This window comes from Suncus etruscus, chromosome 15, assembly GCF_024139225.1.
Source record: "Suncus etruscus isolate mSunEtr1 chromosome 15, mSunEtr1.pri.cur, whole genome shotgun sequence".
Lineage (NCBI taxonomy): Eukaryota > Metazoa > Chordata > Mammalia > Eulipotyphla > Soricidae > Suncus > Suncus etruscus.
The window spans coordinates 44,825,835-44,848,525 of record NC_064862.1 but is presented as its reverse complement, the minus strand read 5'-3'; the positions used below and the strand labels follow the sequence as shown (position 1 = coordinate 44,848,525).

The window sequence follows — 22,691 nt, the reverse complement described above, 5'->3', positions numbered from 1 at the left end:
GCATTTTGCCTTGCATGCAGAAGGACCTTGGCTTAAATTCTGGCATTCCATATGGTCCCCTGAGCCAGGAGCGATTTCTGAGCATAGAGTCAGGAGTGACCCCTGAGCACTGTCGGGTATGACGAGAGAGAGAGAGAGAGAGAGAGAAAGAGAGAGAGAGAGAGAGAGAGAGAGAGAGAGGAGGGAGGGGAGTGGAGGAGAGGAAGGAGAGAGAGAGAGAGAGAGAGAGAGAGAGAGAGAGAGAGAGAGAGAGAGAGAAATACCATAGATGAGTGAGGCTATTCTGTGTGTCTCTCTCGTCCTCTGACTTATTTCACTCCACATTATTAATGACTGAGAGAAGTAGAATGCCTGTCTTGAATACAGGGAGGGGATTGGGGAGGAGGGAGATTGGGGCATTGGTGGTTGGAATGTTGCACCGGTGAAGGGGGTGTTGTTTATATGATTAAAACCCAACTACAATCATGTTTGTAATCATGGTGCTTACATAAAGATATTAAAAAAATAAAAAAGTTACATAAAAAAGTAACAATGCAATTTTCAATACTGACTCTTCATTGTAATTCACTTCAGTAACTAACAAAAAGTCACTCTTGTCAAAGTACATAAACTAGTTAAGTTTTGTTATCTTTTGATAAATACATAAACTTCGATAAGTCAAGGTTTTTGGTTTATTTTTATTGATCTATTTGAGAACTTAACACATCATATGCATTCAAAAACATTTCTTGGATTAGTGCCTTTTTAAAAATGCTTTTAATCTGTAGAGACTGATTTATTGATCTCGGATAGATTCTGGCTATATTATGTCTTCTCCACTCAACACTTTCCCTCTCCTTTTGCCCCCTCCTACTTTTTTTCTCCCTAAAGCACTTCAAATTCCAAATCTATATAAGACTCTTAACTCTCCCATCCACCTCCCTAACACTGTACATCTCCCACCCACCTTGTTCTTTCTATCTCCATGAATAGTCCTACTATATGCTAGCTTCTTAAAATGAAAAAATCTGGATGCCATTATCAACTTCTTGCTTTTCTTTCATATACTGTCAGTCACTAAGAGTCTAGTTTGTTCTTCTAAACTGCTTTTCCTATCAATTTCTTTCCATCTCATGCTACTCCTCTAACTCATGCTTCTTTTATCGTAAAATACAATAGCAGCTTAATGGGCATTTAAACCCAGTCTAAATACAAAAGCCATCATAACAAATATTACTAATATTGCTACTACTTTTTTCAACTGTATTCCTTAATATTCTTCCCCTTTCTGAGGAAGAAAAGTTTGTTGTTGATTATTTTCCAGGGGCAGCAGGGGCTGATTAGAAAAAAATAATGTGTCCCATTTATGATTTGTGGTCTGTGGTTTTGATTTTTTGTTTGATTTTTGTTTGTGGGTCACACCCAACGGCTCTAAGGGTTTACTCTTGGCTCTGCACTCAGAAATCACTCCTGGTAGTGCTCAGAGGACCATATGGATGCCAGGGATTGAACCCCAGTCAACTGCATGCAAGGCAGGCATCTTATCCACTATCCTATCACTCTGGCTTCAATTTTTGGTATGCAATTTTCTTTTTCTTTTTCTTTTCTTTTTTTTTTTCTTTTTCTTTTTTTTTTTTTTTTTGGTTTTTGGCCACACCTGGCGGTGCTCAGGGGTTACTCCTGGCTATCTGCTCAGAAATAGCTCCTGGCAGGCACGGGGGACCATATGGGACGCCGGGATTCAAACCAACCACCTTAGGTCCTGGATTGGCTGCTTGCAAGGCAAACACCACTGTGCTATCTCTCCGGCCCCTGGTATGCAATTTTCTAACCTAATTTTCTAAGCCACAATGTTCTGATCCATCATGACATTGGGTATCATTAGCTAAATCTTAATGCTTTTGATCAAGTGATCAAAAGTCTTTATTACTTTTGTTTGTAAGAATTTCTTTTTTGTTTTTTTTTGGGGGGAGGGGTTTTGGGGGGGTGACACCAGGTGGCACTCTGGTTACTCCTGCTCTGTGCTCAGAAATTGCTGCTGGCAGGCATGAGGGACCATATGGGATGCCGGGATTCGAACCACCATTGGTCCTGGGTTGGCCGCTTGCAAGGCAAAGGCTCTACGGCTGTGCTATCTCTCAGGACCATAAGAATTTCTTGATACTCTTACAAACCTTCAATCTTGATCCTTTATTCCCACCTGTTTTTAGGTTCAAAAATAGCTATCTGGAGGCTGTGTTCTTGGAGAAAAGGCTGCATTTTTTTCCTGGCTTCCCTCAATGTCTCAAGATACCCTGCTTTTCTTTCTTGCATCCCACAAACTATTTCCTTTCCTCAAACTATTTCCCTCATCCTTTTACTGCAGCAGATTTCTCCTTAGTTGATGAGATTGTGTTTATCTCCCTTTAAACTCACCCTATCCTGAATAGTCAGTCATTGATGTCTTTAACTCCCCACACCTCCTCTTTAAATAATGATGTGGGTACATTATTCTCAAAGCTTATGCTACCAATTGTTTCCTGAATATCTGATATGCAGAAAACACAAAACGAAAGTACCATTTTAAAGATGGTTTTTTTCCATTTAGAATATAAGCTACTCAAGAACAGGGACATTATTTTCTGTATGTTCTGTTGTGTCTAGTGCACTGTAAAGACAATAAATATTGATGATGGGGAAAATACATAGTAGCCTTCTAAAGGGTATTATTCAAAGAAAGCTGTGATTACTTTCACATTTAAAGGAATATACATATAAAGGAATGCAAATGATTTTTGTATATCGATTAAAAAGCAATTTTCTATATTTGTTTACTGTTTCTAGGAGCTTTTTTGTGGACTTTTTAGGGTCTTTAATGTATATCATCATGTCATCTTCAAATAAAGATAATTTGATTTACTCTTTTCTAATTGGGTCCCTTTTATTTTCTTCTCTTTCCTGATTGCTGTTGCTGGAACTTCTAATACTGTGTTGAATAAGATAGAGACAATGGAAATCCTTGCCTGCTGCCTATCCTCAGTAGAAATACTTTCAGTTTTTCATCATTAAAAATATTACTGGGGGGCTGGAGAGATAGCATGGAGGTAAAGTATTTGCCTTGCATGCATAAGGACGGTGGTTTGAGTCCCAGCATCCCATATGGTCCCCTGAGCCTGCCAGGAGCGATTTCTGAACATAGAGCCAGTAGTAAACCCTGAGTGTTGTCAAGTGTGACTCCCCCCCCAAAAAAAAACAAAAAACAAAAAAAATACTACTGCCTTATTATAGATAGCTGTTACTATGGTAAAGAAAGTTCCTTACACCCTAACCATCTTTGTCATAGTGATTTCTTCTCTACTTTAATTGCATACTCACACTATTTATGGAAAACTTTGTACCTGTGGTACTTTAGTACCTGAAATTTTCCTAGCCCTTATCTCTTGTTTTTATTATCACAGTCTCCTTTTTTTTTATATGCCACAAATGAGTGAGATTATTCTATACCTTTCCCTTTCCTTCTGACTCATTTTGCTCAACATAATACTTACTCTCCATATCAATTCATATAAAAGCTTATTTCATGACATCCTTTTTTTCTAGCAATTGCATAGTATTTCATTGTTCAAATGTACCATGATTTCTTTTTTTATTTGTTTGTTTGTTTTTGGGCCACACCCAGCGGTGCTCAGGGGTTACTCCTGGCTGTCTGCTCAGAAATAGCTCCTGGCTGGCATGGGGGACCATATGGGACACTGGGATTCTAACCAACCACCTTAGGTCCTGGATCGGCTGCTTGCAAGGCAAACGCCGCTGTTCATTTCTCCCATATTTTTTGGATGGGTTAATTTTTTTTTTTTGCTAAATTCTACCAGTATCTTGTATATATTGGATATTAACCTTTTATCAGATGGATATTGGGTGAATAGTTTTTCTTATTTCATGAGTGGTCTTTGTATCCTAGTCACTGTTTACACTCAAGTACAGAAGTTTCTTAATCTAATATAGCCCATTTTATATCTTTGCTTCCACTTTCTTGGCAAGTGATGTTTCACTCTTTAAGATGCCTTTGCTTCAATGTCATGGAGTGTCCTATTTAATATTTTCTTCTATGTATCTGATGGTTTCAGGTTTGATATCAAGGTTTTTATTTCATTTTGATTTTGTACATGGTGTTACAGAGATGTCTAAGTTCACTATTCCGCATGTAGTTGACAAGTTTTTCCAGATCCACTTGTTGAGGCTTTCCTTGCTCCACTTTACATTCCTTGCTCTTTATCAAAGATTAACTGAAAAGGATCTGTTCTTTTTTTTAGGGGGGGGGATTCACCACACCTGATAATGCTCAGGAGTTACTCCTAGCTCTGTGCTCAGAAATCGCTCCTGGCATGCTCCAGGGACTATATGGGACATCTGAACCCGGGTCCATCCCTGGTCAGCCACATTCAAGGCAAACACGCTATCTCTGTGCTATCTTTCTGGCCTGAAAGGGATGTCCTAAATATGTCTTCTCTTTCATTAATTGTATATAAAAAAGCCATGAATTTTTGTATTTTAATTTTGTAGCCTGCCACTTTACAAATCTGTTGTTTCTGGTAGCTTTTTTGTAGTCTTTAGAGTTTTCTAAATACAGTATCAAGTCATCTGTAAACAGTGAGAACTTGACTTCTTCCTTTCCTATTGGGATGCCCTTGCTATGTTTTTCTTGCACAATTGCTATGGCAAGTGCTTCTGGTACTATATTGAATAGAAGTGATGAAAAGGGACAACCTGTCTTGTGGTATATCTTAGAGAAAAGGCTTTTAGTTATTCCCCATTGAGTATAACACTTGTCATGGGCTTGTGATAAATGGCTTAGTCTATATTGAGGAAGGTTCCTTCAATTTCCAGCTTATTGAGAGAGTTTATCATGAACAGATACTGGATGTTGTCAGATCCTTTCTCTGCATTGCTATTATCATGTGATTTTTATATTTTTTGTTTACATAATGTATTTATTGATTGATTTGTCCATGTTAAACTATTCTTGCATCTCTGGAATGAATTTTATTTGGTCATGTGTATGACCAACAATTCATTCTTGGATTATATTTACTAGTATTTTGTTGTGTTCATCAAGGATATTGGCCTGTAACGCTCTTTGTGTGTGTGTGTGTATTTGTGTGTGCTTGTGTGTGTGTGTGTGTGTGTGTGTGTGTGTGTGTGTGTGTGTGTGTGTGTGTGTGGTATCTGTCTGCTTTGGGTATTAGATGATATTAGCTTCATAGAAACCATTTGGGAGTGTTTCTCTTTCTTCAGTTTTCTGGAAGAGCCAGAAAAAGATTGGCAGTAGGTCCTCTTTAAAGATTTGAAAAAATTTACTAGTGAAACCATCAGGGCCAGAGATTTGGTTTTTGTGAAGCCATTTGATTACCATATCAATTTGCTCAATAGTGATAGGTTTATTCTTCCACATCATCTTGGAAGGTCTTATGAGCCAAAGATTTTATCCATATCTTCCAGGGCCTCTCATTTGTGGCATATTTTTAAATTAATCTCTGATTACTCTTTGAATTTCTTTTTTTTTCTTTTTCTTTTTCTTTTTCTTTTTCTTTTTTTTTTTTTTTTTTTTGGACCATACCCAGTCACGCTCTGGTTACTCCTGGCTATTCACTCAGAAATCACCCCTGGCTTGGGGGACCATTTGGGACGCCAGGTGATAAAAGCACAGTCCATCCTAGGCTAGCACATGCAAGGCAGACAGCCTCCTTATTTCCTGTGCCACCGCTCCGGCCCCTACTCTTTGAATTTCTGTATTATCTGTCAGATCATCCTCACTCTCATTTCTTTTTTTTTTTTTTTTTTTTTTTTTTTTTTTTTTTTTTGGTTTTTGGGCCACACCCTGTGACGCTCAGGGGTTACTCCTGGCTATGCGCTCAGAAGTTGCTCCTGGCTTCTTGGGGGACCATATGGGACGCCGGGGGATCGAACCGCAGTCCGTCCTAGGCTAGTGCAGGCAAGGCAGGCACCTTACCTCCAGCGCCACCGCCCGGCCCCTCACTCTCATTTCTGATTCAATTTATTAAATTTCTCTCTTTGTGAGTTTTACTAATGGTTTATCTTGTTTATTTTTCAAAGAACCATTTCTTGCTTTCATTGATATTTTTGGATTTTTTAATATCCAGTTCATTAACTTCTGCCCTAATTTTTAATATTTTTTCCACCTCCTAGCTTTTGGCTCATTTTATTAGTCATTTTCCAACTTCTGTACCATTAAGTTACTAATGTAGGCATTTTCTTCCTTTCTGATGAATTCTTGCAAAGCAATAAATTTTTCTCTTAGTACCACTTTCCTGTGTTCCACAAATTCCGTTTTTAATATACATCTATTTTCAGTGCATCATAGTCTGAAAAAATAATTGATAGAATTTTTATCCTCTTGATTTTATGGTGGTATGTATTACTGTCTGTTTTGGAGAATATACCATGTGCATTGGATAAGAATGTGTATTCAGCCTTATGTGTGTGAAAAGTCCTATACATATCTACTAAGCCTCTCTCTTCCATTCTTTCTTTTTTTTTCTTTTTTTTTTGGTTTTTTGGACCACACCCGTTTGACACTCAGGGGTTACTCCTGGCTATGCACTCAGAAATTGCCCCTGGCTTGGGGGGACCATATGGGATGTCGGGGGATCAAACCACGGTCCATCCTACGCTAGCGCTTGCAAGGCAGACACCTTACCTCTAGCGCCACCTTCCCGGCCCCTCCTTTCTTTTAAAGAGAGTGTATCCTTGTTGAGTTTTAGCCAGGTTAAGCTATCAAGAGGTGAAAGAGCATGTTGAAGTCTCCCACTATTATATATTGCTGTTGATGTTTTCAAGTTTATTAGCAGTTACAAATGGCCAAAAGGCATATGAAAAAAGTCCTTCAGAGCCCGGAGAGATGGCACAGCGGCGTTTGCCTTGCAATCAGCTGATCCAAGACCAAAGGTGGTTGATTCGAATCCCGGTGTCCCATATGGTCCCCCGTGCCTGCCAGGAGCTATTTCTGAGCAGACAGCCAGGAGTAACCCCTGAGCACCACTGAGTGTGGCCCAAAAACCAAAAAAAAAAAAAAAAAGAAAGAAAAAAGTCCTTCACATCATTAATCATCAGGGAATTGTAAATCAAGATATCAATGAGACACCATCTTACACCACAGAAAATGTCACACATCACAAAGAACAAGAACAGGGCCAGAGAGATAGCATGGAGGCAGGGTGTTTGCTTTGCATGCATAAGGACGGTGGTTTAAATCCCAGCATTCCATATGGCCCCCTGAGCCTGCCAGGAGTGATTTCTGGGTGTAGAGCCAGGAGTAACCCCTGAGCACAGCCAGGTGTGATCCAAAGACTAACAAAGAATCTACAGTGCTGCTATAGATTCAGAGAGAAAGGGAAATATTCACTGCTGTTGGGAATTTTAACTGGTCCAGGCCTTTTTCAAAATCAGTATGGATATTCCTCAAAAAAACTTTTCAAATAAGAATTTGAGATTCTTATCTTCTGTTCTTCAATCTAAAGAGTTCCAGAGAGATAGTATAGATGTTTAGGTTCTTGCCTTACATGTGGCTGATTCTGGTTTGGTCCCTAGTACTGCATATTGTCCCCTCAGCACCACTGGTTATGGCTCAGAGACAGAAAAAAAAATTGGGGGGGGGCCACACCCGGTGACGCTCAAGGGTTACTCCTGGCTAAGTGCTCAGAAATCACTCCTGGCTGAGGGGACCATATGGGACGTTGGGGATCAAACAGAAGTCTGTCCTGGGTCAGCCAGGCAAGGCAAACAGCCTACTGCTGTGCTATCACTCTGGCTTCAGAAAAAAAAATTTTTTTTTAAATCTAAAGAAGAGCAATTTTCTTTAAAAAGCATACATATTATCATAGACCTCACGTATTTTTAGTGTGCTTGTTGAAGTGACCATGAAAATAATCAAATTAAATTTTTTGAAGGGGCTCGAGAAATAATACAGTAGTGGGGGCTCTTGACATTGTCCTGCCTACTCAAATTCAATTCATAACATCCCATATGGTTCCCTGAATCCCACTAGTAGTGATCCCCTAACACAAAGTCAAGACCTGTGTAAGTAAGACCTGGCCACCAAGAGTAGCCCCAAACCTAAAATACTAAATAGAATTCTCTTTTTTTTTTTTTTTTGGTTTTTGGGCCACACCAGGCGATGCTCAGGGGTTACTACTGGCTGTCTGCTCAGAAATAGCTCCTGGCAGACACTGGGGACCATATGGGACACCAGGATTCGAACCAACCACCTTTGGTCCTGAATCGGCTACTTGCAAGGCAAACGCCACTGTGCTATCTCTCCGGGCCCCATAGAATTCTCTTGAAGACAGAAACTGACTTGTTCTCATCTCTAGGCACAGAAAACTTTTGTTCTTTTTGCCAAAAATGTGATATACTTTATGAAATAGGAGAATTACATTGTGAAATTTTGATTTCATTAATTATCCTTTGAGAGATTGGGGATTTTTGTAATGTCCAATGTAATCTTAGTAGTTAATTTTAGTATATTCATTGTTTGAGGGAAACATTAGGTGCTCAGGATTTTCTATGGCTCTAAGCTCAAAGGATCACTCCACGGACCATATGGGGTTCCAGGGATTGAACCATAGTCAGCCATATGTAAGGCAAATAAATGCCTTACTCTTTGCAAGGGGCTCCAGCCTCTACCCCAGTATATTCTTTGTTGTTGTTTTGGTTTTTGGTTTGGAGCCACACTGGCAATGTTCAGAAGTTATTCCTGGTTCTGTGCTCAGGTTTCTTGACAGGCTTGGGAAACCATATGCCAGGAATCAACCCTGGGTTGGCCACCTGCAATGCAAGTGCCCTACCCACTGTGCTATTATTGCTCTGGACTCTTAGTATTTTCTTTTTTATAGCATGAGCCTCCACAATTTAAAAGAAGCTATTAAATGTTCTAGATGAGAGGTTCTCAAATTTATTTGATCTACTAGCCCCTTTTCAGAAAAAAATAATTACAGGGGAATCCTCTCAAAATCTGCCTTCATTAAGCAACCAAGAACAAAGTGCCACTCCTACCCTTTTTGTATGCAACGTTCCTATCATTCCAGAGCAAATTCTGGGGTGGGGAGCAGCAGTATCTTCTACTGTGGGATACATTGTTCTGGATGATGGACAGAGATTTATTTTAGAGAACATGGAAATAATCTTATTGACAATTCACATGGAAAGATGAGATGATTTCTTCAGTCCACGCTAGAAAGCTAATTATCTTTGAATATCTAGTCTTTAAAGTTATCTAAAGAGGATAATCACTTAATCTACTTTTATTGGAAAATAAATTAATATTTTACATTAGGAGATACCATTTTTGGTATATGGTACTAGTCTATTTAGGTCTAGCCTCTTTTATTGAAATACTTACTTGAGTTAAAAATGGAGTTCTGGACTTTTTTGTTTGAGGGGTGAGAGTACCACACCCAGCAGTGTTCAAAGAATTGCTCTTGGATCTATGACTCTTAATTGGAGTGGGGGACACTTCTAATGGTACTAGATGTCCTCTTCACCTCCTTTACCCAAAATTTATTCCTGTTCTTTTTTTCCTTTCAGCTTTCCATGGAATCAAATAAATCTATAGATGTGCTCCAAGGTGAAGTTTGTGAGATCTTGGATGAAATGTGCCACAAGTTGCATCTGGGAGCCATCCGTGTTTTTGCCTTTGCCCTGAGCAAAATATTTAAACAGATTTTCTCTAAAGTGTGCGTAAATGAAGAAGGTATTCAGAAAGTGAGTACTGCTTGTTAAAAAAAATAACCTTTTTTAGGGACATGACTCTAGTAAAGTGTATGCCATACATAGTTTAGGATATAGGTTGAACTATGTCACCACATACAAAATAAAATTAAATAACTACTTCTTTTCCTTATAGTTTAGTCAACTGAAAAAAACTCACTGACTGAAATGGTCAGACCCTCATCATAAGATATCTAGTAAAGGCAGAAGTTCTGCTTTTAGAAAGTGTTCTTTCTCTCTTTCACCTTCAGACTCCAGGCTAAACAGAATTTGTCAAATAAGACATGCACTAAGTATCCAGAGAGGTGTCTTTCTTATAACCTTCCATGTAATCTATCCAGGTTTTATCTTCAGGACCCTTATGGACTTCTGAGCTAACCAGGAGTGATCCCTGAGCACAGGGCCAGTAGTAAGCCCTAAACAATGCCAGCTGTGGCTCAAAAAACAAACAAAAGGCAGATACAGTGGAGGGGTGTTTGCCTTGTATGTGGCCAACCCAGAAGGGACCCGATTTGATTCCCGGCATCCCATATGGACCCCCCCAGCCTGCGAAGGGCAGTTTTTGAGTACAAAGCCAGGAGTGACCCCTGAGCACCGCTGGGTGTGGCCCGGACTCAATCAATTGATCAATCAATAAAGTCTAAAACAACAAACAAACAAAAGGCATGAAGACTAATCTAGTCTAAGATATTCACAAATATAACCAAAGTAAAAAAATTATATATATACATATATATCACCTAGATCTCATCATATTCTTTCCCTATTTTCCTTTACACTTTCCTCAGTAATACTCAGATGTTTTCTTATAAACAAAAATACTCTGATATAATTTTAAATTAAAAAGTAAGCAAATTAATATAAATATTGATAAAATTGTAATGTAATCTACCATATTTCATTAATTGTCACAGTTATGTCTTTATTAGGAAAGGTAAATTCTACATCAGATGTGTTCCTATCTCTATAGATTTTGATGTTGTGGGTCCACTAGCAGTGGTACTCAGAGTCACACTCAGCAGTACTTGGAGGCTGTGTTTTTGGAGATTGGATTAGAGCACACTTTCCCATTCCTAGACTTTTAACCTAGAGCTCCTTAATCTCTATATTTTATGGTATCATTTTAAAAAATAGTATAGTTACCTTATAGCATTCATTTGAATTTGAGTGATTTTTATCAATAATAGACTCCGGTTGTGCATATTTGTCAGATAACCTCGAAGTGATATTGTATCCTCAATGCATCAGATAGATGGGGGACACTTGGTTTGCTTTTGTTCTATTACTTATAGTGTTCAGTTTCATCAGCTGCCAGGTTTTTCTGCTGTAAAGTTAGTGGGATTTTTGGTTGCTTGTTTTTTGTTTCGTTTTGGTTTGGTTTGGTTTGGCTCTGCTCAGGGATTACTGTCTCTGTATTCAAGGATCATCCCTAGCAGTTTCAGGGAGCTATATGGGGTACTGGGGATCTAATTGCATTAGTCCCATGTAATGCAAGCACCCTACCTACTGTATGATCCCTCCAGATTCGTTACTATTTTTTACTTTATAATTAATAAGCATATTTTGGAAAGCTACTTGGAAGAATGCAGACATAGCTCAGTAGGCTAGAACACATGCTTTGCATGCAGGAGGTTCAAGTTTAGGTTCCCTTGAGCCCCACCAGAATTGACCTCTGAGCAGAACCAGGAATAAAAGCACAGCACAGCCAGCTATTAAGACCTTCTTCTCCCAAACAATAAAAAGAATATTTCATAGTTGTGGGAACCAGGAAATGCTGCTGCTTGTATCTAAATGGTCACAAGTTACTTTTTCTTTGTTATTTTTCAGAAAATTAGATAATGTATTAATATCACTATTTTTACTGTTTTGTTTTACTGTTGTACTGTTTTTTGCAAACAGTGCTCAAGGATCCTCCAGGGTTACTCCCAGGTGCTCTGAGGAGCAACATGGCTAGAACTGAAAACCCTGCATTTGAAAATCATACGCTCCTGATCTGCCAGCCCTACTGATACTTTTGAAGTTGCTCTAACCTGAAGAGTCTATATGGAAATATTTTTCCCCAAATTCAGAAGAGATTTTATTTAAAGGGATAGGAAAAAATGGTAAAAGAGCAGGAAGTCTCCCATAGAATGGAAAGAGTTACCTAAGCAGGAGTCCCCAACTGGGTACCTAGTTATCCCAATAAGATGAACCCATTCTTGTTCAAAGTAATTTCAGTTTTGGAAAAATGCTATATTTCTCATATGTACAAAATTCTTAATGCAGTATACAACTAATATGTTCGTGATCATCAGCATTATTATGATCCATAAAATTTACTTTTAAGAGTCTTGCATTGTATGATGTAATTTAATTAGTACTTAACTTTTGTGTATGTACTAAAAGAGTCAAGAAAACATTGTGTTATTTGCCATCATGCATACTTATATTCTTCCATTTTCTGATATATGACTTTAATAAAATAAAATCTGAAGTTATTTAAATTGTAATATTTATTTTAAAGCTACAACAAGCTATCCAGGAGTATCCAGTTGTTCTGCTGCCTAGCCACCGAAGTTACATTGACTTTCTGATGTTGTCTTTTCTTTTCTACAATTATGATTTACCTTTACCGGTCATAGCAGCAGGGATGGGTATGTAATATTTTTCTATTTTTTAAAAAATTATAAAAGTTAAAATATTCACTAAAATTATTTTAGCAGTATCAAGATATTTGAAGAAGAAGATGAAAATAGCTTTTCCAGGATCTGGGGAATAGGTCACAATTTAAGGGCACATGTCTTGCATGTACAAGGCTCCAAGTTCAATCTCTAGTACTACTAGGGCTGCTGAGTATATGCTACTGAGTGTGAGCTAAGTCCTAACATTGAACTGGCCAACTCAGTTGACCTTGTATTCTGAGCACTGCTCAGAAGCTTCCCAGCCCACTCAACATACCCCACTCCCCATCAACCCCTTAAAAAAAAAAACAGCCTCAACTTCACTGTTTTAAAGTTCAGATGCTTTTTTTATACCATGATTTACTCTGCTTCAACATGCAGAAACAACAATATGTCTACTTTGAGTTTGTAATTTATCTTTAGATAATGTGATTATACTATTTTTTATTATACTGTCTTATAATATATTAACCTACCTTTGTTTTTGTATTTGATGATACGTCACCTACTCTTATCATTCATTAAATAGATCTCAGATTCATACATTTAATTTAGGTTACGCTTGGGGTTTTTTTGTTTGTCTTTTTGGAGCCACTCTTGGCTGTGCTCTTATCCTGCCTCTGTGTTGAAGAGTATCTTCTGGCTGTTCTTAAGGGTCCATATGCAGTGCCAGGATCCAGCCAAAGTCAGTTGGATACAAGGCAAATACCCTACCCATAGTACTATGTCTTTGGCCCTGATTTTGTTTTATTTTGTTTTGTTTGGGCCACAGCTGTTGGTGGTCAGGAGTTACCCTTGGCTCTCAGCTCAGGAATAACTCTTTTTTTTTTTTTTTTTTTGGTTTTTGGGCCACACCCGGTAACGCTCAGGGGTTACTCCTGGCTATCTGCTCAGAAGTTGCTCCTGGCTTGGGAGACCATATGGGACACCGGGGGATCGAACCGCGGTCCGTCCAAGGCTAGCGCAGGCAAGGCAGGCACCTTACCTTTAGCGCCACCGCCCGGCCCCCTCAGGAATAACTCTTAACAGGCACAAGGGATCATATGGGATGCCAGCAATTGAACCCAAGTCAGCCACATGCAAGTTAAACACCCTATCCATTTTTATTGCTCTGGCCTTTGGCCCTGATTTTTTTTAATTGTGATAAAATACTCACAATGCAAAACTTACCATTTGTAACCATTTTTTGTGAGTATAATTCAGTAACATTAAGTACATTCCCATTGCTATACAACCATCATCCAGAAAGTATTTTTATTTTGTAAAGCTGAAACTATATTTCACCCAGTGTCAATTACCCATTTTTATAATTTATTTATTTTTAAAAACATGATTTTACTTATGTATTTATTTTGGTTTTTTGGCCTACAGCCAGTGGTGCTCAAGGGTTACTTCTGGCTCTGCTCTCAGAAATTACTCCTGGCAGACTAGGGGGACCATATGGGATGCCAGGAAATCGCTCCAGCCATCTAATTACCCAATTTTACTCTTCCTTCAACCTTGGCATCTACCATTATACTTTATATATATTTTTGTATTTGTATAAATATTAAATATAAAATCATAGTATTTTTATATAAAAGTATAATATATTTATATAGATATAAGTATATTTATATATCTTTATATCTTCAGATTAATTTCTCTAGATACTTCATAGAAGTAAAATAATACAGCATTTCTCTTCCCCTAATTCCACTAACTCTATTAGGATTTATTCCTAAACTGAGAGCCAAGGGTAACTCCTGAGCACCACCAGATGTGGCCCCAAACTAAACAAAATAAAACATCCGGACCAAAGATATAGTACAGTAGGTAGGGCATTTGCCTCTCTAAATACTTCATAGAAATAGAATAATACGGCATTTTTCCCATCACCCCCCCTTTGGCCATACCTTGTGGTACTCATTGCTTACTCCTGGTCCTTTGCCTAGGGATCACTTTTTGCAGTGCTCAGAGAACTATATGTGGTATCAAGGATCAAAACCAGGTCTGCTGTGTACAAGACAAGCACCCTGCTTGCTGCACTCTTTCCAGCCTTATTTTTCTGTTCTTTACTGGTTTGCTTACTTGTAACATAATGCCCTTCCAAATTTATGTTGTAGCTTATATCAGACATTTCTTCCTTTTTTTCCTCTTCATGTATTCTCATTCACAATACAGATCAAGCATAGAGTCTGGGCTGAGGTGTACATGGAATGCATTTACTGTGCCTTCTCCTCTTTCTATATAGTTAGTGTAAAGAGTATAACGTATGGGCCTGGAGAGATAGCACAGCGGCGTTTGCCTTGCAAGCAGCCGATCCAGGACCAAAGGTGGTTGGTTCGAATCCCGGTGTCCCATATGGTCCCCCATGCCTGCCAGGAGCTATTTCTGAGCAGACAGCCAGGAGTAACCCCTAAGCACCGCTGGGTGTGACCCAAAAACCAAAAACCAAAAAAAAAAAAAAGAGTATAACGTATGGTAAATACCAGGAGGCCTGAATTTTCTTTCTTAGTTTAAGACTGAATAATATTCCCTTTAAATAAGCATACAGTCATGATTGCTGAAATGTGTTATTAGGCAATTTTGCCAGTTTATGACCATCATAAACTTAAATGGTTTAGCCTATTAGGTTCAATTTTGAATCTTTATTGATCATAAACACATTAAATAACATGTGATTATACCACACTTTTTTTTTTGGTGGATTTGAGTTTAGGAGCCATACCCAGTAGTACTCAGGTGCTTCTACTGGCTAGATGCTTAGGGGGTCACTTCTAGCAGTGTTTGGGGAACCATATGACATCATTGGATTCACATTAGGGTTTTGGTTTTGGTTTGGGGCCACACCTGGCAGCGCTAAGGGGTTACTCCTGGCTCTGTGCTCAGAAATTGCCTCTGGCAGGCTCGGGGGACCATGCAGAATGCCGGGAATCAAACCCTGGTTCGTCTCGGGTCAGGTGCGTGCAAGGCACGCCCTACCGCTATGCTATCACTCTGCTCCCACATCAGGGTTAAGTACATGTCAGGCAAGTGACTTAACCACTTGCACTATCTCTCCAGCACTATGATTTTTGTTTCATTTATTTGTCAGTGCATATTTGGTTTGTGTTTATTTTTTGGCTGTTGTGAATAGTGTGGTGCTATCACTCTTGGTGTCAAATATGTTCACGATCCTGTTTTATTTTTTGTGGACGTATGCTCAGAAGTAAAATTAACTGGGTTAATTTTTCCCAGTCAGAGGCTCTCTGACTGTGCTCAGGTGTGACGCCTGGTGGTGATCAGGGAACCATGTTTGATACAGAGGACTCAACTGGTGTTTACTGGTGTTACTTACCTATCTGTTTCTTTGACCCTTGCCCTTTTTTTTTTTGGTTTTTGGTTTTTGAGTCACACCTGGCATCACTCAAGAGTTACTCCTGGCTCTGTGCTCAGAAATCGCCCCTGACAGGCACAGGGGACCATATGGGATGCCAGGATTCAAACCACCATCATTCAGCATGAAAGGCAAACACCTTACCTCCATGCTATCTCTCCAGCCCAACCCTTGCCCATTTTTAAACCAAGTTCTTTGACTTTTGTTTTTTGTTGAATTATAGGAGTTATATATTCATATTATCGATATTTACATTATATCAAATGTTTTGCAAATATTTTCTCCCATTATGATTTTTTTGCTTTGCTGATACATCTTTGGATGCATCAGTTTTTATTTATGTAGTACAGTTTATCATTTGTTCTCTGTAATTTGGTGTCTTTTAAGAAGTTATTGGCACTGGTGAAGAGGGGGGTGTTCTTATGACTGAGACCCAACTATGATCATGTTTGTAGTCATGGTGCTTAAATAAAGATATTACTTAAAAAAAAATACTGTGAAATTCAAATTCATTACAGTTTTCCCAGCTTTTTCTTTTTCTTTTTCTTTCTTTCTTTTTTTTTTTTTGGTTTTTGGGCCACACCAGATGATGTTCAAGGGTTACTCCTGACTATGCGCTCAGAAATCACTCCCAGCTTGTCTATGGGATCAAACAGTGGTTATTCCTAGGTCATCCAAATGCAAGGCAAACACCTTACCATTGCACCACCACTTTGGCCCCTATCTCCTGCTTTTTCTAATAATTCTTATTAATTCTTATAGTTCTAGAGCTCTTATTTAGATTTTTTGATCCATTTTAATTTCATTGTTGTATTGTAATGGAAGGATTCAAGTTTATGTCTAGTAGTTTTAATAACTAATATTCAGCAGTGTAGCTGCATGTAATTTAGTAGTTTTTCTGCTACTGATAATTTTAAAAAGTGATATTAATGCTTTTATTTCTAGAGGATGAATCCCTAAAAATAGGGCTGCAAATTATCAGTTCCCTTTTAAAGTAGTCAGGAAAGGTGGTATTCAAATATATACCATTGTATAAAATGAAAATCTTTCAGGTATTTAAATACTTTAAAAGAGTTTTTATCTATATAGCTATATGGGGGAATTCTTAGAAAATTAGGGAAAATTAGGGAAAACAAAAGGACTGTTTCAAAACTGATAGAAGAGATCTTCATTTCAGATTTGCTTTCTTCAAACAGGCATACTTGGCGGGAGTGATAGCATAGCAGTAGGGCATTGCACGCGGCCGACCCAGTACAGTCCTTGGTTTTATCCTTGGCATCCCATATGATCCCCTAAGCCTGCCAAGTGCAGAGCCAGGAGTAATCCCTGAGTGCCTCTGGGTGTAGCCCCCCCCCAAAAAAAAAACAACCAGATACTTTAAAAAAGGATGATGATATTTTTTATGAAGGGTAAAAAGAAAGATGAGGGATGAGATTGGTTTGGCCTGGTTGTCCAGAATGTAGAGATGACAGTTAGTGTGTCATTCATGTCAACAGTTAGTGCTGACTAAAGAAATTAGCACAATGACTTTTCTTTTTGGAGGAATCTCTAGCAGAAATGCTGCTGGAGCCCACTCTTAGTATTCCAGGCTTCAGTCCCAATAGTAGCCAGCAAGCTCATGCAGTATCAAAACAGGCTGTCTCGCACAGTGAAGTATCTCTCCAGCCCTGGTGACATTATGAAAGTTATCATATTGTCTGCTTTTGCCCATCTCTGGTCTGGTTATAAGCACATGGTGTGTGAAAAGGCAGAGGTAACCTCTACCAGGGGTCTCAAGCTCAATTTACCTGGGGGCCGCAGGAGGCAAAGTCGGGGTGATCCTTGAGTGCAAAGTCAGTAGTAAGCCTTGAACATTGGGGGGTGTGACCCAAACAACTAAAACAAAACAAAAAAAGATTCCTCTAGGGCAGGGCCCCAAAATGTTATACAGAGGGCCGCAAGTTTGAGACCCCTGCTAACCTCTCAGCAAGTGCCTGCCCATCATCTCTAAAATTGTAGTAGGTTATTCTGTTGATTTTAATCTGAAATGTATGATTTGCGCTATAGAAGAATCTTATATACATGAACTCTTTCTTTATAGAGTTTTCAGTTTGGGTTTTTATAAAAAGTTTTTTTGTTTTTTTTTTTGGTTTTTGGGCCACACCCGGTAACGCTCAGGGGTTACTCCTGGCTATGAGCTCAGAAGTTGCTCCTGGCTTGGGGGACCATATGGGACACCGGGGGATCGAACCGCGGTCCGTCCAAGGCTAGCGCAGGCAAGGCAGGCACCTTACCTTTAGCGCCACCGCCCGGCCCCGGGTTTTTATAAAAAGTTTTAAGATGTGTAAATATTAACTTCTGTTTTTCAGACTTCCTAGGAATGAAAATGATTGGTGAGCTGCTACGGATGTCTGGTGCCTTTTTCATGCGGCGCACCTTTGGTGGCAACAAACTCTACTGGGCTGTATTCTCTGAATATGTAAAAACTATTTTACGGGTAAAAGCAAATATTTACCAAGTCCTCTTAACTGTTTTCTTTTGTGCTAAAATTTGCTATAAGATCTTACTTAAATTCTTCTGAGAGGACCACTTCCCTCCCCCAAATTTAGCTAACATCAGCATCCTCTTAATTCTCTTTATTCTGTGTGAATCTCTGATTTCACTTTCACTGCAACTGTGTCTGTTCAGAAGCTGGGGAGGTAGCTTGGCAAAAGAATCAAAAGAATCATTTATTACTTTGAGAGTAGGCAATGGGTTTTGTTTCCTTTGTTTGTGTTTTCTCGTTAAAGAATGGTTATGCTCCTGTTGAATTTTTCCTCGAAGGGACAAGAAGCCGCACTGCCAAGACATTGACTCCTAAATTTGGTAGGTTTTTTTATTGATTGAAAAAACAATTACAAAACCTAGAGGCTTCTAATCTGATATCATAACTGCTAAATGGAAGTTGGTACTTTTTCTGTGGTAGTCTTTTCTTTTTTAGTATAACTGTTACTGTAAGTTTATCTTTTTTGTATTGTACACTTTTCATATATACCTTTGTTTTTTTACTCTTCAATATGTTTTTAAAAATTACTTCCGTTATAGGTCTTCTGAATATTGTGATGGAGCCATTTTTCAAAAGAGAAGTTTTTGATACCTACCTTGTTCCAATTAGCATTAGTTATGACAAGATATTGGAAGAAAATCTTTATGTATGTGAGCTTCTAGGGGTTCCTAAGCCAAAAGAATCTACAACTGTACGTATAAGATAGCCAATCTTATTTTTATTGGAATTTAGAGAAAAATTTTGGTTTTCTCATGAACTAATTTCTGAATTCACTCCTTTTTTTATTTGTTTTCTCTGATTGATACTACTAGGGATTATTGAGAGCCAGAAAGATTCTCTCTGAAAATTTTGGAAGCGTTCATGTATACTTTGGAGATCCTGTGTCACTTCGATCTTTGGCAACTGGGAAGATGACTCAAAACCCATATAACCTAATTCCAAGGTATAAGGCCCATGTTCTTATAACTAACAAAGAAATGTGAACATTTGAAAGAGTGATTTGTAATTCTTGACTTTAGGATTGAAACTAGGTTTTCTGAAGCCATAAGCTTTAATTAGAGGAGAAAAACATGTTTTAAAATAATTAACTACAGGGTATATTTATCTATTCTAAGTCTGACAGTGCTCATTTTTTATAGGATAACCGGTATCTTTTTAATTTATTAAAGGGAAGAAATATGCCATTATGAACAGTATATCTAGGAAAATTATAGAGCACTATTTGTAAACTAGCTAAAGTATTTGCTTTTGTTTGTTTGTTTGTTTGTTTGTTTGGGGACCAGAACTGGCAGCACTCAGAGATTCTTGTTGGCTCTGTGCTCAGAAATCTTTACTCCTGGCAGACTTGGAGGACCATATGGGATGCCAGGGATCGAACCTAGGTCGGCCTTGTGCCAGGCAAATGCCCTACCAGTGTGCAATTGCTTCGGTCCTTGTGCTCTTATTGTTGATCCTAGAAAAGTTTGTATAATAATGTTTAAAACTATAAATTTTTGAGTTCTGATACAGGACTTTATATTATATTCTACTCGGAGACAGATTTTATAGTTTTATGAGTGAGGGATAGTGTGGTCTTTTAGAATGCAAGTGCAGATACATATTTGCATTTTCTTTGTTTATAGTAATATGTAAAGAAAGGAGACAAATCATTTTATGTAACTGCAGCATATATATCACTGTATATAGAATCACTGAATATATATATATAGAATCACTGAATAGCTAGTGTACCTCACTAACAGCTTTGTTAGCTATGAAGATAAGATCGGTGAGCTGCTACAGATGTTGGATGCCTTTTTCATGCCAAATACTTTTTTGGGGAATAAGCTCTACTGGGCTATGTTCTCTGTATTTTTCTGACCTAGGGTTTCTCTTTATAAATCTCAAATTAGTGTGGCCAGTTACTCCCTAGTATAAGACCCACTTAGTAACTACAGTTTTCATCTTAAGCTTCATTAATTGTACTGCTTTTAAAATCATAAGCATAGACATAGGCATATGGACTCAAGAAATAGTATAGGTATTAAGGCTCTTGTCCTTATTCAGCTGATTGTTTCAATCCATGGCTGCTTATAGTTCCCTATATAGGTTTGGCAAAAAAGAAATAATAATAAATTTAAATTTATTTAAATAGGCATAGCCCTCATGGTCCAGCCTGTTCATTATAGGTTCCTGATGTGGATTGTGTCAGTACTTTGCAGAAAAGCACATAGCCATCAGGCAAACAGCCTATCCAAGTACAGATATAAGAATCTGATTCAAGTGTTCCACAAGAAAGATTTTCAAAGTGCTATGAATTTTTAAAACACAGAATACTTACGTGCAGGAGGAGGCAAAGGTATTCACAGAAGCAAATTAATCCTACTAATAAATCAGCAAACATTTATTTGCCTGAAACCAGAAATAATGGGACCCTATAGTTTTTTCAGTAGTTCACCTTTTAAGAGCATACCTTGAGATGAATAGATTGATTATAGTATAATAAATCATATGTGTATGGTTTGGTTTGATTTATTTTACATCTGGTTTTTATTCCACACCAATGGTGCTCAGGGCTTATTCCTGGCTCTGCACTCAGGAATCACTCCTGGTGGGACTTGGGGTACTATATGTGGTGCCTGGGATTGAATCTAGTTCGGCCACATGTGAAGCAAACACCTTACCAGTTGTATAATCTCTTCAGCTCCTTAAAATTATATTTTTACAATGTGAATTAATTTAATTAGTAATTTAATTAATTTAGAGAATTCAGTTTGCAGAATATATGAGAAGACTCAGAAGGTCTTTCATCTCCCATTTCCCTGTCCACATTCTTCTAGGTAGCAGAACCATAATTTATTCTACTGTATTCTTCTTTTCAGATATATTCCTCAGAAACAATCAGATGACATGCATGCCTTTGTCGCTGAAGTAGCCTGTAAAATGCAGCTTATGCAAATTCAGAACCTCGTTCTGAACCCATGGGTCTTAGCAGTTGCTGTTCTGCTTCAGAACCAACCATCTATGGAAATTGATGCCCTGGTAGAAAGGACATTATGGCTAAAATCCATAGCCCAGGCCTTTGGGGGACTGGTCATTTGGCCTGGTATGTATGTGGAATGTATTTCATGAGAATGTTTTCTTATACTAACTTTAGTTTATTTATTTTTGTTTTTTGTTTTTTGGGGGGGATCATACCCAGTTATGTTTAAAGATTAGCATATTTTTCACTCTGTAAGACACACCTGACCAATTCACTGTCACTATGTACCTTAAATATAATGTGAGACTTGTAATTCACATTGGTCACAATAAAAATTATTGAAAAAAAAAAAACAATAAGTCCTGAGGATATGCCAGGTATAGCCCTAAGACAAAATAAAAATTATAAAAAATGAGGCCCGGAGAGATAGCACAGCGGTGTTTGCCTTGCAAGCAGCCGATCCAGGACCTAAGGTGATTGGTTCGAATCCCAGTGTCCCATATGGTCCCCCGTGCCTGCCAGGAGCTATTTCTGAGCAGACAGCCAGGAATAACCCCTGAGCACTGCCGGGTGTGGCCCAAAAACCAAAAAAAAAAAAAAATTATAAAAAATGAAAAAGACACACCTGGGGGCTGGCAAGGTGGCGCTAGAGGTAAGGTGTCTGCCTTGCAAGCACTAGCCAAGGAAGGACCGCGGTTCGATCCCCCAGCGTCCCATATGGTTTCCCCAAGCCAGGGGCAATTGCTGAGCACTTAGCCAGGAGTAACCCCTGAGCATCAAATGGGTGTGGCCCGAAAAACCAAAAAAAAAAAAAAAAAGAAAGAAAAAGACACACTTGACCATAAGATGCACATAGTTTTTAGATGAGGAAAACAATAAAAAAATATTCTAAATCAAATGGTACAACACGAGACGCCTTCAGGAGATGGCAGCTGGGAACAACCATCCTGTGAGGCCAAAGTATATTTACAGTACACGGTTGGTTAAAAAAAACCATTTTTTAAATACTTTTTTGTTAATATAAAAGAAGTCACAGCAGCAATCAAATAGTATTTATTTTTTCTTTTGGTTTTTGGGCCACACCTGGTGACACTCAGGAGTGATCTGGCTATGCTCTCAGAAATTGGTCCTGGCTTGGAGGGCCATGTGGGATGCCCGGGATCAAACCAAGGTCTGTCCTGGGTCAGCAGTGTGCAAGGCAAACGCCCTACCACTGCACTATCGCTCTGGCCCTCAGCAATCAAATAGTCTTAAACAAAAGCTCAATATGTGACGGTGAATGTGTGTTAACCTGATTGCTTGTACTATGTGGTATGTCTTTACAATAAAGGAGGCATAATATTATGGATGTTAGGTAGTTAGTATATGCTCTCCTACCCTGCACTCACACTTCAGCTCCAGGAGGCATTCACTTCATAAGATGCACAGACATTTTCCCCTATC

General features: G+C 38.5%; 1 protein-coding gene and 1 non-coding gene across 2 annotated transcripts in view; one reads left to right on the top strand and one right to left on the bottom strand.

The window, feature by feature from the left end:
- GNPAT (glyceronephosphate O-acyltransferase) overlaps nucleotides 1-22,691 on the top strand; it is a 58,424-nt gene that overhangs the window by 22,006 nt on the left and 13,727 nt on the right. Inside the window, exons 3-9 of the mRNA XM_049789636.1 lie at nucleotides 9,562-9,738; nucleotides 12,248-12,377; nucleotides 18,111-18,238; nucleotides 18,531-18,606; nucleotides 18,826-18,977; nucleotides 19,099-19,229; nucleotides 21,148-21,371. Coding sequence (XP_049645593.1) covers nucleotides 9,562-9,738; nucleotides 12,248-12,377; nucleotides 18,111-18,238; nucleotides 18,531-18,606; nucleotides 18,826-18,977; nucleotides 19,099-19,229; nucleotides 21,148-21,371 — 1,018 coding nt within the window. The remainder of the gene's footprint in view (nucleotides 1-9,561; nucleotides 9,739-12,247; nucleotides 12,378-18,110; nucleotides 18,239-18,530; nucleotides 18,607-18,825; nucleotides 18,978-19,098; nucleotides 19,230-21,147; nucleotides 21,372-22,691) is intronic.
- On the bottom strand, nucleotides 14,543-14,673 carry LOC126031417 (small nucleolar RNA SNORA51). Its single transcript, XR_007503296.1, has one exon. It is a non-coding gene; the product is annotated as a small nucleolar RNA SNORA51 (small nucleolar RNA).